This window comes from Alosa pseudoharengus, unplaced genomic scaffold, assembly GCF_046254945.1.
Source record: "Alosa pseudoharengus isolate Yale_2024_CS ecotype anadromous, Long Island Sound unplaced genomic scaffold, YU_APseudo_1.1 YU_APseudo_1.1_scf_1, whole genome shotgun sequence".
NCBI classification, from domain to species: domain Eukaryota; kingdom Metazoa; phylum Chordata; class Actinopteri; order Clupeiformes; family Clupeidae; genus Alosa; species Alosa pseudoharengus.
In genome coordinates, this window is record NW_027468564.1 from 57,719,922 (window position 1) to 57,737,115 (window position 17,194).

The following is a 17,194-nucleotide window of genomic DNA, read 5'->3' on the forward strand; positions in this document are numbered from 1 at the left end:
AATGCATCTCATGGTAAGATCTCAGATGAAGCAGATGGAGTCAGCTTTAGAAACTGCTCGCTTGGTGTCTTGTGAAAGAATTTCTAAAACTCTCATAAGGAAGCTTAATAGGCCTATCTCACTATTTCAAATGCTTTGCACAGTATTGTCCAAACATCTCAAAGTAGTTATGATCCACAAATCCAGACACTCTCACTTGGTTGAAAATTAGCAGCCTTGTTAGCTATCTAGAGTCCCTTTCATGGCTACTGTTTTTTTTTTTTTGGGGGGGGGGGGGGGGTGTTAAAAATCTGACCTGTAGGAAGAGGGAGAGAGTAAGCCAGAGGTTGGGATAATCTCCTTGTGTCCATGGATTGTGCATGAGTTGTGGGGCTCAGGCCGATGTATTTGGCCTAATAGTTGGATTATGCAGATTAGTTGGGGCTAAACCCAGAGCTGACTGTCACCTTAGCGCAGCAGACACATACTTCAGAGCATTCTACTTACAGTCAGGCTAACCTGGAACATCCAAATGTAGCCTACATGCTAGATCAGTGGTTTTCAAAGTGGGTGCCAGGGGGGCCTCAGCAAGTTGGAAGGAAAAATAAAAGCAACAAATAAATTAATTTGAAATTTTTAAAATGTACCTATTACTATGAGGGTTGTTATACAATGCCATTATAATAATGTGTCGCATATCTGAACATTATATTTTCCATGATAATGACTGGGAATAATGAGTGATAGCTCTCATATAGCAGAGAGCCCCAAATACAATTTTTACACACTGTATGCTCCATCGCGAAGTGTTTGTGACTAAAATAATTATTAGGATTAGCTTAATGTATTTTTACATTTGCTGTATTCTCGATGGGTTTAATAACACATCACGGGGTCCTTGGCCAGAACCCAGTGGTATTTGGGGGGGCTTGTCGTGGAAAAGTTTGGGAACCCCTGTGCTAGATCACTGTGTGTTCCTGAGCTGTGCCTTTCCCATGTGGTGTTCACAAATCAGTCTAAGAACCGTCCGGTCTTATTTGTGTTGATGAGAAACGCTGTTGAGTCACACAGTCAGGCCCCTCTCTGTCTCTCACTGAATTATTGAGCAATCTTAATTACCACTCACTCAGGGTCTGCCCCCCTGCAATCTCTTCCTCTGTGCGCTCACTGGGGCTACACCATTAATATTCATACACAACACTCTTCCCTCTCGCACGCTCTCTGTCACAATCACACACAAAAACACACGCAGGCACAGACATATACTCAAATGAGAGTAGTGTTGTCCTTAGAACATCACACACACACTCATACTCGCGCTCTCTCTCTCTCTCTCTCTCTCTCTCTCTCTCTCTCTCTCTCTCTCTCTCTCTCTCTCTCTCTCTTTGTCAAGACGTTTCCACTACCAACTGGCTTTATGTGCAGTATAACACAGTTACATGTAAAGTTATTCTATTCAATGAAGGTCCACAATATTATAAACAATCACACTTGCTTTGTGTGTCAGTGTTGCAGTGTTTCAGTGCAAATATCTGCTCATCTTTCCCTAGTCTGTTTTGGGCATCTGCTTGTTTATCCGAACAAAGCCAGAAATCTATTCATCCTTTGGCTAGCAGGTCCCCTGCTGACACAGTCTGTCACTGCATGGTTGGCTGCTTTTCAGGGGGAAAAATCCACTCTACTCTACATACTTGAATGCAATGGTCACTGCACAGAGTAGAGGGGCCGTGACCTCTGGTCACATCTTTTCCCATTTCCAATCTTTTCAGCTTCTTACAGTATTACTTCATTCTGTCACTTCTAGGGGATTAACTCAAAGAACTGACCTCTTGGTCTCTTGGTTTCTGCAGGTGTCTAAAAGACTAACTGTGAGGGAAAAGAATTCCTGTTTCTGAATCTGAATTCTGTGCCTTTTCATAAGGAGGAGGGAATGTCCTCCGCCTCCAATAGTTCAACTTTGGAACACACACACACAAGCAGACCTCTACAACAGCCAGCTCAAGGGTTGAGCGGGAGAGCCAGATTATACCTTCCCGCCGTGGCCTGTTTGTCTATCTATCTAGGAATTGATAATCCCCCCCTAATCCTTGAATCTAGAATCAGAGCTTTGTCTTTTAACAAATGAATCCATATGCAATACAGCAATGCACCGAGTCACTTCTATGGAAGTAAAAGGAGCTTCCCATCCTGTACCAGTGAAGTTATGATGCATATTGAATAGATGATCACTCACAACTGCAGGTCATAGGTAATCATTGTATTCATTTTACGGTAACCAAAAAAATGTGAAGTTATAATTGAATAAAGAAGAATTTAACACTAAAAGAAAAGAATAGCGTTCAAATGTGTGTTGCTTTAATGATAAATCCACAACGCAACAAACAACAGATGTGCGGCCAGGTCCCCGTTTTCCGTGCTGGATACATGAAGCAGGAGTGGGATCACCTGGGGGATTGCGCACAGCCAGATGTGGCTACAGCGTAATGTGGGTCACAGAGGAATCCACCACTGGCACAGGAGAGGAGGGGGACGTGATGGGAGGGAATGGAGAATCCAGAGAGAGCAAAATCCCAGAGCGTGAGGACCATCTGCTGCAGCACAAACCTCATCATCTGGCCCTGCAGTATGCAGCTGGTTAATACAGATGCTCTTCTGGATAAACAAGGACAGCATGCATCTGTAGCACACCAGACTGACACCTCTGACCATCAGTAGAGCCGGCTGCTGTGCACACCACCTAAGACTAGATGGAGTACTAGAGCAGCTCATATAATGTGCTCTGAAGAAGGTCAAGTTAGGTTTGCACTCCATTATTACAGCAGACATTTTCAAGCTATATTAATTTGATCAAGTGATTAAAGTGCTACAAGACATGTTGAAATGTGTATGTGTGTGTGTGTGTGTGTGTGTGTGTCGTGGTGTGGTGTGGTGTGGTGTGTGTGTGTGGCCATGTGTGGTGTGTGTGTTAGTGTGTCTGCCTGTCTATCTGTCTGTGTGTGTTAGTGTGTGTCTATCTCTATGTGTGTGTATGGCAATCAAGGTTTGTGTCTTTTTATTAGATGTTGTGATGGTGGTGGTGGTCCTTCCTCATCAGACATGTTGTGATGGTGGTGGTGGTCCTTCCTCACTGCTGCCAGCCCATCTGCTGCCCTGTCTGTCTCTCTTCTCTTCTCATCTCATCTGTCTGTTCTCCTCTTCACTCCCACTCTCCTCCTCCTGTCTTTCATCACGACTTTACCTCTGGGCACACACACACACACACACACACACACACACAAACACCCACACACACACACACACACACACGCACACGCACACACGCACACACACACACACTCACAGAGGGAAAGTGTTGTAATATGGCAATGAAAGTTGGGTAACGTAGGAGACAGATTCGATTTGACCTTTGGTCAGGTCACTTTAACCCGTCTCCTCTCTCTCTCTCTCTCTCTCTCTCTCTCTCTCTCTCTCTCTCTCTATCTGTCTCTCTCTCTCTCTGTTCTTTGTGTACTCATCTCTGCCCACTCCACATCACTGTCAACTCTCAACAGTGACCTGACTGCATGCGTTTTGTCCTAAACATTTGTGTGGGCTCTACTCTGAGTACATGCTTTATTTATCTTTGAAGCTCTTTAAACTTGCATATTCTGGTCCTTTATCTGGGCGGCGCTGTAAAATATTCATAAAGCCAAACTCTCATACAGTCCAGCACTGAACTACGGCTCTGCTTCAGAAAACACACAGACCCAAGCACATAGGAAGCCAACACAGACGTCCTCTCAAGAGTGCGTCAGTAAGATGGCGTAGAGGAAATACATTCTCATCACCACTAACTGTCCAGTGCAGCAAAACTGTGAATATTGTGATTAAAACATCCAAGGCTTGTGTGTACCACCAAAATGTGTTGAGCTCTGAAATCCATAATAAGGACAAATGAAATTGATTAACCAATGAAATCAATGAAGATAGAGACAAAGAATGTGTGTGTGAGCATGTGTGTGTGTGTGTGTATGTTAGAGACAGAGAGAGGGAGAGAGAAAGAGGGAGGGAGGGAGAGAGAGATCTATCATAGCTCATCATGATTCATTGTCTCCAAGCTGTTTGTGAGGGGTGTGTGAGTATAATGGAAAAAATATTATATTTCTGATTCCTGTGCATCATGATGAAGATATCACCAGATAGAACACTCATTTTATGGGGCAGTGCAAGGAAAGAAGTGTTTAGATAATAACTCTGTTGCTCCTTTACCATAGATGAGGTGCACACGAGGTTCCCCAATGTGAACTGCATTTGTGACCCTGCCATCGATTGGCTGGTTTTCAGTCACAAAGCAAAACTAGAATGTTATGCGTGAGAAACCTGTTGGTTTTCAGGGTGGTGTCATCTTTGCATTCGTGAAAACATATAGTGTACTTCACATTCTGATGCACACAAATGACAAATATCCAGACACTCATGAACACATTATGTTTATGCTTGTTGTTGTTGTTCACTGGATCTTACTGCCCATGATCCAACATCTTGTCAGTCAAACCTCAAGAATGTGTCTGAAAGCTCAATCTGTCTGTTTCCCATGTATTCTTTCTTGGAGAGATACACTGTAGAGAGAGAGAGAGAGAGAGAGAGAGAGAGGGAGAGAGAGAGTGAGGGAGAGAGAAACATTGATTTTTCTAGTCATTCAGAGCACCTCAACCTGGCAACTCTCCCATTGTCATGTTCAGGTTCAAAAATAGTGAAAGAGGGCAAACAAACATAAAAAAATAAAGGCACACAGTGCAAGCTGTCCAGTCTCGCTGTGGACAGGCACTGGGAAGGAGTCATTTGAATCATTTCATCTTGTAGAGGAGTGTGTAAGTAGGTGTTTTTGCTTGAGATTTCATTTGCACAGCGTTTTTGACTCCCTAAAACGTGCAAAGTCAAAGAATGACTTCTGTTCAAATAAGGATTGATAAACTTCAGAGGTAACACATTTCTATAGCTCTCCATAATTGTGAAAAATGTTTGTCATAATATTGTGAAAAGTGCTTTGTCAAATCATATCACAGATAAGTAATCAAAAAAGGTGGCATACCCCACATTGGTGCCTTTGGGTCTGTACTCAGTGCCTCTGCCTGTCTGATCTGTGGTCAGTGTGATGCTTTGGGTCTGTACTCAGTGCCTCTGCCTGTCTGATCTGTGGTCAGTGTGATGCTTTGGGTCTGTACTCAGTGCCTCTGCCTGTCTGATCTGTGGTCAGTGTGATGCGCTGGTGCACACGTGGCCGTGTGCGGACGCTGTGCCTGGGGCTGGCCTGCCTGTCTGTGCTGCTTCACCTCCTGCTGGTGATGCTCACCCTCTCCGTGTACCAGACTCCGTGTGAGCCTCGCTCCCAGCTCCCCAGCGAGACCATCAGGGCCCTCGCCGACCCCAACGCTGCTCCACGTACGGACAGCCACAGGGAGGCCTCCTCTGGCCTGAGACAGCCTCCCGTCTCCTCCATGGATGTTGGCGGAGACCACCAAGTGGTCGCTCAGAAGAGGGAAGAGAGCTCAGCGCTAAAGCAGAGTGGAATGGTCGAGCCCCTCGGTGAGATGGCCAGAGCGAGACCTGTGAGCTCCGCTCAGCCTTTGAAGCCTAACCTCACTAAGCTTGAGGCTCTGTTCCAGCACCCGCTCTACAAGCCCCCTGGACCACCTCTCCAGGAGGACGACTGGCTGCTCCGAGTGAAGCCAAAGGTTAAGGAGAATGAGCTGGAGAGTCCTCATTGGTGAGGCACAACACACACACACACACACACACACACACAGACACAGACAGACACACAGACACACACACACATGCGCACGCACGCACACACACACACACACACACACACACGCACACACACACACACATCTACAATACAGAAAGTGTGTAGAAACAATGACACTATGAATATCACCTCGTTTTGGACATTGCATAGTGTACTAAAGTGTACTAAATGTGCTACAGTATGTACTGTAAGGACAAGTTATTGCCTCAGGCCTGAATACTCCACACAATCCCACATGGCCGTCCCTCTCTGTGCTTCTCTCTCCCTCAGGTTGAGCGCCAGTGAGGAGGGATACGATGCAGTTCACCTGAACAATGACATCGAGACTCACCCGCCCTGGCTACGCTTCCACCTGGGCATCACGCGCTGGCAGCTGTATGACCCTAATGATCCCAATCTGCGTCAGCTGGAGGAGCAGCTGACTTCCCACAAGATTGTCAGTGCGGGTAAGAACGAGCACTACGGAAACCCAATGTCAACTAGCAGTCCAGAGCAAAAGAGTGTGATTTGAGTAATGGAGGGATCTTCCCCAGTAGAGTTACTGTGTCCAGCGATGCTCCTGCTCTGTTTACACGTCCTGCTCTAGTTGGCATTTCATGTCATGACAATCAGCAGCCACTAGAGGTCCCTCTGCTGAAGAGAATAGGGAAGTGCTGAGGTACTACAGGGTGTTCATCTCATTCTCTTACTCAATTTTCACATGTTATTTTGTCATGTACCTTCACATATGTACTGGTATGCTGTATGCTACCCTCGTTAAGGTTATTATGGTCTGCAATGGTCTGTGATGAAATTCTGAATTCTCTTGCCATATCTGCATCCTATGATCATTGTAGTTTCCATGGTGACAGTGTGTGTGCTCTTTAGTGCAGAAGACCGGAGGCACTCAGCTCAAGTTGGTGATGTCATTTCCTAATTACGGGCAGTCGCTCTTCAAGCCCATGAAGTGAGTCGGTAATTGACACATGAAGCACTTTGGTGACTGTCTTCATATTCAATCTGTTTGAGAGTTCAGCTCTGAATCCACTCTGCTCTTTTGCAGACAAGACCGTGATGATGAAACAAATTACAATCTGTATTACTTCTCTGACTTCGAAAGACACAATGCTGAAATTGGTGCATATCATCTAGATAGGTATGGTTTAAACCATTGGTGTATATCATCTAGGTAGATGGTTTAAACCACCATCACATATTTTTGAGGACTTTTTTGTATTTCACAGTAAGAATAAAGCAGTGTTTAATAGCATGTAACAATTTGTTTCTTTACTTTGACTAGGATTTTGGGGTTCCGTAGAGTCCCACCTGCTGTTGGCAGGCTAGTTGATGTGATTACAGAAATCAAAGACATAACCACTGACAGAAAACTGGCAAAAACCTTCTTTAATTCACCAGGTATGTGTTTAATTTATTCGGCGAATTGGACAAACTTTAAACTATGAGTATGCCCATCATAGCTTTAGATGTGTGACCATGTACACATTTTATTAATGATAAGCATGACGGTATCCCCCCCTCTCTCACATGTCCCCCTCTGTAGTGGGTAACACGTGTTTCTATGGTCAGTGCTCATACTACTGCTCCACGGAGCACGCCGTGTGTGGCCGCCCTCGTGCTCTGGAGGCCTCGATGGCCACCATGCTGCCTGACCTCTCCTTGGCTCCGCGCCGCTCCTGGAGAAGCCCATGGAGGCGTTCCTACAGCCGCAGTAAACGGGCACAGTGGGTGATCTCTGCACTCTACACTACTAGCTTTGTATGCAGTGTGTAGTGCATAGACTGTGGCACAGTGGGTGATCTCTGCACTCTACACTACTAGCTTTGTATGCAGTGTGTAGTGCACAGTACTGTGCTCTTAGTTCATAATCATAAGTTATCATGTTTGAACAGAGAAATTGTAAACTAGTACAGTTAGTTGACCTTCTCAGATCTAAAACAGAGAGGATTGAAATACTGAATACTAATGTAAAATGTTTTCTTGTATCATAGGTGGGAGACAGAGAAAAATTACTGTGATACCGTGAAAAAGACCCCACCATACAACCAAGGAACACGGCTAGTAGACGTCATTGACATGGCCATCCTGGACTTTCTCATGAGTTAGTCCATGTCACCACCACCATCACAGCTTCAGAAGGAGCTTGTATAATTGATGGCTGTCATATTTTCATGAATTTAATCTTGACTGATTTTTTTCATGTTAGGTAACATGGACAGACATCATTACGAAACATTTGAGAAGTTTGGCAATGACACCTTCCTCATACACTTAGACAATGGGAGAGCGTAAGTGTTCACAACCTGTGTGTGTGTGTGTGTGTGTGTGTGTGTGTGTGTGTGTGTGTGTGTGTGTGTGTGTGTGTGTGTGTGTGTGTGTGTAGTACTGACGCTCTCCATGTCATACAGGTTTGGTCGTTTCTCCAAAGATGAACCCTCTATATTAGCACCCCTGGAGCAGTGTTGCAGGTAAACCCCTGGTGGCTATAAAGGCAAAGCGGAATCAGCAGCTGAGAAGCCAAACCTCCCTTGACTGTCTCTTACCTCCTTACAGGGTCCGCCGCTCCACTCTGATGAAGCTGCAGCTCCTGGCCCTGCCTCAGTACCGCCTCAGTGATGTCATGAGGGCGTCACTCTCACAGGACCCTCTGACCGCTGTAGCTCCTCTTCTGTCTGAGCCACACCTTGTAGCCTTGGACCGCCGTTTAGCAAGAGTCCTCAAAGTTGTTGGACATTGCCAGGAGCAATACAGCAATGTTATCTACAATGACATCCCTGACTATCTTGTATTATAATGACGTGTATGAGCTTGTGATTACCCTAAAATAATTAAACTTTATTTATTCTACACTGGCAACCGCAGCGTAATTATGCATACCAAACCAACAACAAAAGTCTGTCTATTGAACTTGGTATACAATCATACAAACCTTCATATGATCATAAATGTGATCTCACAGGGGTAGGCCTAAATGGAAAATATATAATATAATAGACATATAAATTATGTCTATACTATAGGTAATTGAGCTAAAGTATTTTTACATAAATGTTATGGCTGTATTGATTTAAAAGCTTAATAATATCAGAGCCCGTCTACATTCTCTGATAATATGGTTTGTCCACCAGACCCGGAAATTTGCTGAGTAGCATATGAACACCTTGTGGCGGTAGTGGGGTAGCGTAACGGTTACGCAACCTGACAAGGGTTAATATTGAAATAGTTATTATATATATTAAATATATTATTTTTTTATTATCTAATCCCTTTCAAATGTTTTGGACCAACCAATATCCTATAGGACAGGTGTTATAGGACAGGTGTTAGCCTCCACTGATTTTAGCTTGGATTTTAGTATGAATATGCCGCACCGTAGTAAGTAGGCTATTCGCCTCCACGACTTTAGATGGCGGTAATGTGGTAAAGCCTCGAGGTACTACGCTACGATAAACGTTAGCGAAGCAAGGTTACAGAGCGCGGGTACTTTGGAAAAATGGACGAAGCAGCAGAGAAAATCGGTAGGAAGTCTTTTTAAAACTTACTTTAGCCGCCACGATCCGTCATTTATTTTTTATAAATCGACAGAAGAAAAACTTAACATTTAGAAATAAATGTGTTCAGTTTGTCATTAATCTTGACTAAATGCTCGCCTCTAATTAGAACCGCAGATCGCTATAGTTGTTTTTTTATTTGCAACCTATAACGTAAGCTAGTTTGCAAACATAAAGAGCTAATTTGCAACCACAATTTAACAGGCGCGAGCAGACTGTTTATTGTGAGATATTTTGATAAAGTGACCGCTGACGTGTTCCTCAGGGTACAAAAAAGGGGTGACAGTACAAAGTTGTGACAAGCGGTTTCCACACAAAACAAAAGAACACTTCTGTTCTCGCATATTATGTTGTAATGAAGCACATCTTGGTGTTACAAATGTACTCAGACTTGGCACCAAGAAGTCTGAAGTCTGAATTGAAATTCATCTGTCATCGCAAGTGTTGTTGGATATGTAAAATATTCTTAACTTAATCCCAGTGAAGAAGTCTGATTTACCTGAATCACTTGCCAGTGTGTTTTCTTGAGGGCTCAAACTAGGCAACATTTGGCAACAAATGCTCATGTCAGTCATCTAACAGCTCAGCTGTGTCATATAATTAGATAAGATTAGATTAGATTCAACTTTGTCATTACAAGTACAAAGACAACAAAATGCAGTTTGCGTCTAACCAGAAGTGCAAAAAACAGATGTGACATGTGAAGTATAGACAGGTGGTGCATGCACAGGATAATATACAGATATATAATTCATGTAGAGTAAAATAATATTCACTGATCTTGCAATTGAACCTCTCATTGACCATACTGTAGTTGTAAGTATTGTGCACTCTGTGTCTTCTGTTGCAGTGGCACCAGATTCTCTGAAGCTGTATGAGGCGCAGTTCTTTGGCTTCACTCCTCAGACGTGCATGCTGAGGATCTACAGTGCCTTCCACGACAGCCTGTACGAGCTCATGCTGGTGGTGGAGTCTGTGTTCAAGCGCAAGCTCAGCCCTGCGGGGCAGGAGCCACCAGAGGAGCTGTGTGTCAAGATGCAGCAATGCAGCCAAAAGCTGCTCCAGTTCCTACAGGAGCGCTTTGAGCTGCTGTCCAGTCGCATGGAGACGCTCCTGGTGGACAACATCCTCTCTGTGCCCCCCAACGTCCTGTTGCCAGAGGACGAGTCCCACAGGAAGTACCCACAGGGGTCGGAGGAGCTGATGAGGATGGAGCGCTCGCTGGCGGAGCTCCACCAGGCCTATCAGGCAGAGGTGTGTGCCAAGCAGGCCTTACTGGCAGAGCTGGGAGAACAGAAGGAGGTGCAGGAGCACCTGGGCGGCATCCTGAGCTGGGTCGGAGAGTTGCGCACCTGCGGCAGACAAGAGGGTCTTGTCCAGGACAACTTCGCCCCGCTGGTGGAGACAGTGAGGCACCTGCAAGATGTCAAGGCCAAGATCCTGATGAAGAGTAGAGATCTGGACGAACTCTGATGCTGTTTTCAGTGAAGATGTATATTTTATGTAAATATTCCCAGAAAACTGTGTACAAAGCCTGTCTTGTTGGATTTTGGAACAATGGAACTATAGTCTAAATGCAGCTTGGCTGACATGGCTGATTTTAACACTTTAAAAAAAACAATGAATGCACAAAAAGAGTGCTCAGTGTATATTTTAAGTGCAAACTTAACCTTCCCAGCTGAAAACTGGTCAAACTGTTCTGTCATATAATAAGTTTGCATTGGAAATATATGTTTATGGTTCTTAGCAAACGTTTTGTCACAGACAACTTACAATTACATCAATAAACATTACATTGACATTAAAAATAGCTGTTTAAATGTGGTTATAAAATGTAATTATATATTTTTACCAATCACTATAACCATAAACATATACACACAACTTGCAACGGAGAAAAACTGTACGTAGACAGAACAGATCATTCACTCCATCTTGCCATTTTTTTTGCTTTATTTTCAAATGGAAATAGGAAACATACAGCATTTAAAACATTGACTTCCTAGGGTTTATTCTTTCAAAGAGTAATTGGTCTTGATTGGTCAAGTCTTGATTTTTTCTAGACTGTCACATAGGAAGACAGTGAATATAGAGAATAGAAAATAATCATGTTTGGATGTAAAACAGTACTATTCACCTTTGCTTGTTGTCATTCATTTATCATCCTCAATTACAGTAATCCAGAATGTGACATTCCACAAAATTATATTTACATATATAAAACTAACTGGATAAATGAGTCTTGTAATAGAGTCATGACATAATACCAAAGCCCAGGCTCCACAACTTTGAAGGGAAAAAAGCGGTTAGTTGTGAAATGTAATAGCAAAAAGCAGTTGCACTGTAACTAGTTCAGACCAGTTCAGTTGAAGGGACTTTCACAGTGGCATATAGCACCCCTGCGTCTTCTCTCTGAGCTGGCTGGAGGTTGTTGTTTCCGTTGTTAGGTTGACGGAACTGAATGCTGGAGTACTGAATATCGTTCTCGTCCTCCAAATCTTCTACTTTTGTTGGATCACTGCTGCACACAGTACTAGGGTGTGTCTGGGTGGGAGAGAGAAAAGATGGATGAAGATTACAGGTTTCACCACAATATAGGAACGTCTCAGATGAACACATTTTAAAGGATTACCTTGCCATTTCCTCCAGTGGTTTCTGTTTCCTGTGATGAGCTGCTTCTCCTCCTCCTTTGTACAAACACATGGGACACGCTGGTTATAACAAAGTTAAAAGCCTCCTGTTGTGTGTGCTGCTGGTAAAATACACATTTCTCACCTCATCCACAGAACACCACAGACCAGTGACACAGCCAGGAGGAGGAGGAGGAGGATTCCAACTGAGGCATAAACAGCTGGGTGATTCTCTGATCCACTGTGGGCTAAAACATCAAACATCCAAAGAACATTTTTATGTTACAATGAAACTAATATACCTGAATGATCAAATTGATCGAATGACTCAAAGGATTGATTGAATATCAAAATTGATTTTATAAAGAGGTAAATAGACACAAACAAATGAAAAGATTAAAACATACTTAGAATGGGGTCTCTGACTTTGCAGATGCGCACTTTGAACACCTGGTATTGCACTACGTAGTTTTTGCAGGTAAGAGCATGACCCTTTTTGTTGGTTTCAGAAAGAAGTTCCAGTAATGAAAAGAACTTACAGATGCTGAGAGTGACTGCAGAAGAGGTGAGGTGATCATGTTCTTTAACAGCACAGGTGTAATCACCTCCATCCTCACTGCTGACGGACATCAGGTACAGCCTGTTGCTCCTGGTTGTGTGTCTGTGAGGTAGGGGGTTGGCGTTCTTGTACCAGAGGTAAGTAGGGTTGTTGCTCAGAGTGCAGGTGGTGCTGCAGGTCAGGGTCACTTTCTGACCCTCGCTTACGTGGTCAGCACTCATCCGCACCTGCAGGCCTGGAACCAAACAAACAGAAAACAGGATGCAACCATGATGGTGGACTACAAGTACGGAGCATAATGTCAACATCTCAAAATAACTACAGTCAAATTTGTAGTAATACCTGTCACATTGAGGATGACTCCTGGTTTACCAAAATAGCTGTCGTTTGTTGTAAACCTAAAACGATATTCTCCAGCATCTCTCTCTCTCACATCTCGAATTGTCAGGTTGGAATGATCCTGCATATTTCCAAGGTAGGTTACACGATCTTCAAAATCCTCCATGCTAAGCAAATCTGTTGGATTTTCTCCTTTTTCCCATTTGTTAAACCAGAATGCAGATGTGACTGTGTGACCTCTGGGATACGTGTAAGAGCAGAACAGCTGGACAGAGGAGCCTCTTAAAGCACATACTCTCCTGTCCGAATAGGACACACCCCAGCATCTATCAGCCAGCACACCTGAAATACATTGAAAATAAGTGTGTTTATATAGAAAAGGCAGCGCACCTTTAAGCTAACATTTAAAAAACAAACACATAATCGTATAAATCACATAAATATCTCTTGTGTGTTTTAATGAAGGCATACAGTAAAAGTGAGCTAACTTACATACTTCATGTGAACGGAGATCATCAAGGCCTCCAACAGTACAAGAGTAACTTCCCCCGTCACCACTACTCAGAGGTAATGTTAGTTTTTTGGGGTAAGTGTGGTTTTTATGTTGTCCATTTTTATATATGTTGAAGTATAAAAATTTTACTTCTGAGGGAACATCCAACATTTTAAACTCCAAACTGCACAATGTAGAACAAGAAAGGTCCATTGATGTACGGCCCACCATTTTAATCATCAGGTCTGTAGATAAATGTAATGGCTTTAATTTAATAATATTTCATATAAAGCATGACATGGACATTTCATTTGCACAAATTACCTGTGACTGTAAGATTGACTCCGGTTAAGTCAGAATGTGTCCCTTGGTCAGATGTGAACAGGCAGCGATAGACTCCTGAATCACTCAGTCTCAGGTCAGTGATGGTGAGAGTGGAGCTTCTGTCTTCTGTCCTGCTGTACGCCACATGGCCTGCAAACTCTGGGTCTAAGAGCAGGTCCTCAGGCTGCTCCTCACTCCACCAGTTACCACTTAGTTTGGGACTGAACCAGAATGTGGACCAGACTGGCTGCTTCCTGGCTGCTGTGTAGGAGCAGGTCAGCACCACAGAGGCTCCCTGCAGCACACACAGACTTTGGCTGGAATAAGTCACCTCACCAGTCAGTGGCCGTGCGACCTGAAGACCATCACTTACAGAATAACCTACAGAGATTAAATGTAGCATTGGACAGATTCAAAATCATTTCATTTCACATTTCAGAGTGAATTTAAAAAGTTGCATGAGGAAGAAATGAAGCAAACTTAAATAGTATATGCAGAGCCGGACAGTAACAGAGTACATTTACTTGAGTACAGTACTCGAGTACAATTTTGAGGGATCTGTACTTTACTCGAGTATCATTTTTGGGGAGTACTCATGACTTTACTCAAGTACATTTATGAGGCAAATATTGTACTCTTTACTCCACTACAATTTTATCCATAACTGTGAGTACCCATTAAAAAAAGAGAAATGTATGAAACCCTCAATTTGTTGTTTCCCTCTCAAACGTGATTGGATTGTGCAGGTGCCACTGGGACAGCCTATCAGCAATCACCTTCAGCTTTCCTCCAAAGTCAACTCCATGGTCAGATTTAGATAAGAGACGAAACCATGGACGAAACAATGGATGAAGACGCAGCAGGTTACTGGATGCCGGGAATGTGCCAACCCGTGGCCCCACCTCACCAGACTATTTCAATTTGCTGAACAAGTTACAATGATAGTTTTCGCTTCAAGTGTTTCAATTACAAAATAGTATTTTGTATTTGAAATACGTATTTTAAATACATTTATTAGAAATACTGCCCATCCCTGGAAACATGGTAAAAATATGGAAATTACTTGATTTTACTTTTAATTCCTTTTACATTCTCCAAGGTATTAACATTAAAATTTTTCATAACTCCATGTAGGACGTTTCTGTACATAAATGTAAGCACTGTGGCAGTAGTAATGCAATATTTAGAAAATGTACTCTTGATACTCAAATACTTTTACTTAAGTAGACATCTGTCTGTTGTACTTTTACTTGTACTTGAGTAAAATTTAGCAAGGGATATCTGTACTTTTACTCAAGTAATGAAGCTGTGTACTCTGTCCGCCTCTGATGCGCATATATGCGCACATTTTAGCAGTTATGTAATGCCATCATACCTGGGATTGTAACCATCAGTCCTCCAAATAATATCCAAAGGATTTTAGGGGACATTTTTACAGCACGAGCAGACAACTTGAAGAGAAACCCATCACAAGTTTAGAGTATTCTTTTGGGTGCTCACAATACTGTAAACACATTTTCAAAACATTGAAGAAGATGCAGAGTGTACTTACTGAGTAAAGAGGTCTTGAATAATCTACACAAGGAGAAACACTAGTTTGTGTCCAACTGTTGCTCATGCTAAAATGTGAAGGACAGAAAGTTTTCTGCAGAGGATTTCCTTCCCTTTTTGTTATCTGTTTTAACATCATCAAGAAGAGAGGGTGTTAAAACAAGTGATCCTGACAAACTGTTCAAGTTTCCATTTCTAACCCCACGTCCTGTTGTAGAACATAGACAGTCGTAGCACAATCTGTTTGGAAGTTGATGAAGCCTTATTGAATTGAAATCAAATGCATTCATTACTTTCAAATGTAATAAATGCATCTTACCGTCAAAAAAAATACCTTATAAGGGTTTGTTTTTTCATGTGCAACTAAAACAATCTGCCGTGACATATCCCCACATATAGCTGTTGCTCATAAGTTTACAGCAGAATTAGTAAAATGTGTATCATTCCTTTATGAAAAGATGAGTGATTAGGCAAAGCATGTTACCTTTATTTAAAGGGATTCAAACAATAAGGCATCACATAATAGTGCAATCATTAAACAAAACATAATAATAATAATAATAATAGTAATAATAATAATAATAATAATAATAATAAGCTTTATTTGTATAGCATCGTTCATACAGAGAATACAAGGCACCCGGCACCAGGAAACCCACTAGTCTTTGCGATAAGTGTCATGGGATCTTTAATGACCACAGTGAGTCAAGACCTCAGTTTTTAATCTCTCATCCGAAGAATGGCATCTACTGTCCCCGTCACTGCACTGGGGTATTGGGATCCATTTTAGATAGATAGATAGATAGATTACTTTATTAATCCCCACAGGGAAATGATGGTGTTACAGCAGCAATTAATAATATAAACATATATCACACATAAACATACATACAAGTTAAAAAAAATTAATAAATACAATTGTATATAGTCTCTGTTAAAGATGTTGTAAACTGCATTGACTTTCAGTATAAGATTTTCTCTCACGGCACAAAGGGGAGTTGTTGTAAATAGTTATGGCAGTGGGCAGGAATGATTTTCTATAACGCTCCTTGCTACAGCGAAGTTGGAGCAACCTCCAGCTGAAAACACTCTGTTGTTTGACCAGTAGTTCATTCAGTGGATGTGAGGTGTTGTTCATAATGTTAAGGAGCTTTTGCTACATCCTTCTCTCAACAACTAACTCTATAGTCCATGAGCCACAGGGGGTCGTCACTACCACTTGGGGGGGGGGGGGGGGGGGTAAATTCTCACTATATTTTTCTGAAAGCTACATATCTCTGGAGTATAAAATGGTATGATAGCAAGTTGGATCTTGTAGCTTTGTGGCTGCACAGGCCTTCAAAGTTGACCTCTGATTTGAAAAAAAGGAAATTCCGCCTATTGGCTTTTTTTTGTTAAAACACTCATAAGAGCACAGAAAATAATCCAAATCTTTTTATTACTGATGCATATGTGGTGTTTGATGTTGGCATACATATTTTGACTCATTATGTGATTTTGCTCTTCATTTTGGTTGATAAAATTCAAGATTTATGTGCAAAAAAAGCTAATTTGAGTTTTCAGAGCAACATGTTATGGCAATACCTGAATGCAGCCCTTATTGATCATTACTATTCTACCTTCCTTACTTTCAATTGCGAGTTGAAATTAATGTTAAATGATGACATACATAGGTCTGCAGTACAAATGTTTTTTTAAATTGTAGCTGAAACGAGTACAAAGGATCTTTAATCTATTCATTGAAATTATCGTCAGAACATGAGCACAGAGGATGCCATCTCTATGGCACTTCACTCTGCCCTTTCCCACCTTGACAATAGCGACACCTATGTAAGAATGCTGTTCATTGACTTCAGCTCAGCGTTCAACACCATCATCCACTCCAAACTGATCACCAAACTCAGTGAACTAGGCATCAATACCTCCCTCTGTAACCTGATTCTGGACTACTTGTATTGCATTCATTGTGTCTACACTTGA

General features: G+C 42.4%; 3 protein-coding genes across 4 annotated transcripts; 2 read left to right on the top strand and 1 right to left on the bottom strand.

The window, feature by feature from the left end:
- The first annotated feature begins 5,219 nt into the window (after window positions 1–5,219).
- Window positions 5,220–8,561, top strand: fam20cl (family with sequence similarity 20 member C, like). The gene is made up of 10 exons (XM_076281219.1): window positions 5,220–5,725; window positions 6,041–6,216; window positions 6,638–6,716; window positions 6,813–6,905; window positions 7,050–7,165; window positions 7,311–7,491; window positions 7,759–7,868; window positions 7,974–8,055; window positions 8,176–8,235; window positions 8,321–8,561. The coding sequence occupies exons 1-10, from the start codon at window positions 5,220–5,222 to the stop codon at window positions 8,559–8,561; spliced, it is 1,644 nt and encodes a 547-aa protein (XP_076137334.1).
- Window positions 8,562–9,229: 668 nt separating this feature from the next.
- Window positions 9,230–11,459, top strand: mis12 (MIS12 kinetochore complex component). Its single transcript, XM_076277628.1, has 2 exons — window positions 9,230–9,285; window positions 10,169–11,459. The coding sequence occupies exons 1-2, from the start codon at window positions 9,261–9,263 to the stop codon at window positions 10,789–10,791; spliced, it is 648 nt and encodes a 215-aa protein (XP_076133743.1). The 5' UTR covers window positions 9,230–9,260; the 3' UTR covers window positions 10,792–11,459.
- On the bottom strand, window positions 11,369–15,282 carry LOC143115937 (sialoadhesin-like). Of its 2 annotated transcripts, XM_076277606.1 has the most exons (9): window positions 15,216–15,282; window positions 15,039–15,114; window positions 13,664–14,044; window positions 13,339–13,584; window positions 12,850–13,188; window positions 12,488–12,742; window positions 12,094–12,196; window positions 11,951–12,005; window positions 11,369–11,862 (listed from the first exon to the last, which is right to left on the bottom strand). In XM_076277606.1, exons 1-9 carry the CDS (start codon window positions 15,279–15,281, stop codon window positions 11,671–11,673), a joined length of 1,713 nt encoding a protein of 570 aa, XP_076133721.1. In that variant the 5' UTR covers window position 15,282; the 3' UTR covers window positions 11,369–11,670. The 2 variants fall into 2 exon arrangements, with proteins under 2 accessions (XP_076133721.1, XP_076133722.1); XM_076277607.1 differs by lacking the exons at window positions 12,850–13,188; window positions 13,339–13,584.
- Window positions 15,283–17,194: the final 1,912 nt, after the last annotated feature.

Bases quoted from the DNA above. Each gene is read 5' to 3' on its own strand.
- mis12 (XM_076277628.1), top strand. From the start codon at position 9,261: ATGGACGAAGCAGCAGAGAAAATCG. The intron at 9,286-10,168 runs GTAGGAAGTCTT...CTTCTGTTGCAG, and splicing joins CGAAGCAGCAGAGAAAATCG to TGGCACCAGATTCTCTGAAG.
- fam20cl (XM_076281219.1), top strand. From the start codon at position 5,220: ATGCGCTGGTGCACACGTGGCCGTGTGCGGACGCTGTGCCTGGGGCTG. The intron at 7,869-7,973 runs GTTAGTCCATGT...TTTTCATGTTAG, and splicing joins CATCCTGGACTTTCTCATGA to GTAACATGGACAGACATCAT. The intron at 8,056-8,175 runs GTAAGTGTTCAC...CATGTCATACAG, and splicing joins CACTTAGACAATGGGAGAGC to GTTTGGTCGTTTCTCCAAAG.
- LOC143115937 (XM_076277606.1), bottom strand. From the start codon at position 15,281: ATGAGCAACAGTTGGACACAAACTAGTGTTTCTCCTTGTGTAGATTAT. The intron at 13,189-13,338 runs GTAAGTTAGCTC...AATGTATTTCAG, and splicing joins TCTCCGTTCACATGAAGTAT to GTGTGCTGGCTGATAGATGC. The intron at 11,863-11,950 runs GTAATCCTTTAA...TCTCCCACCCAG, and splicing joins CCACTGGAGGAAATGGCAAG to ACACACCCTAGTACTGTGTG.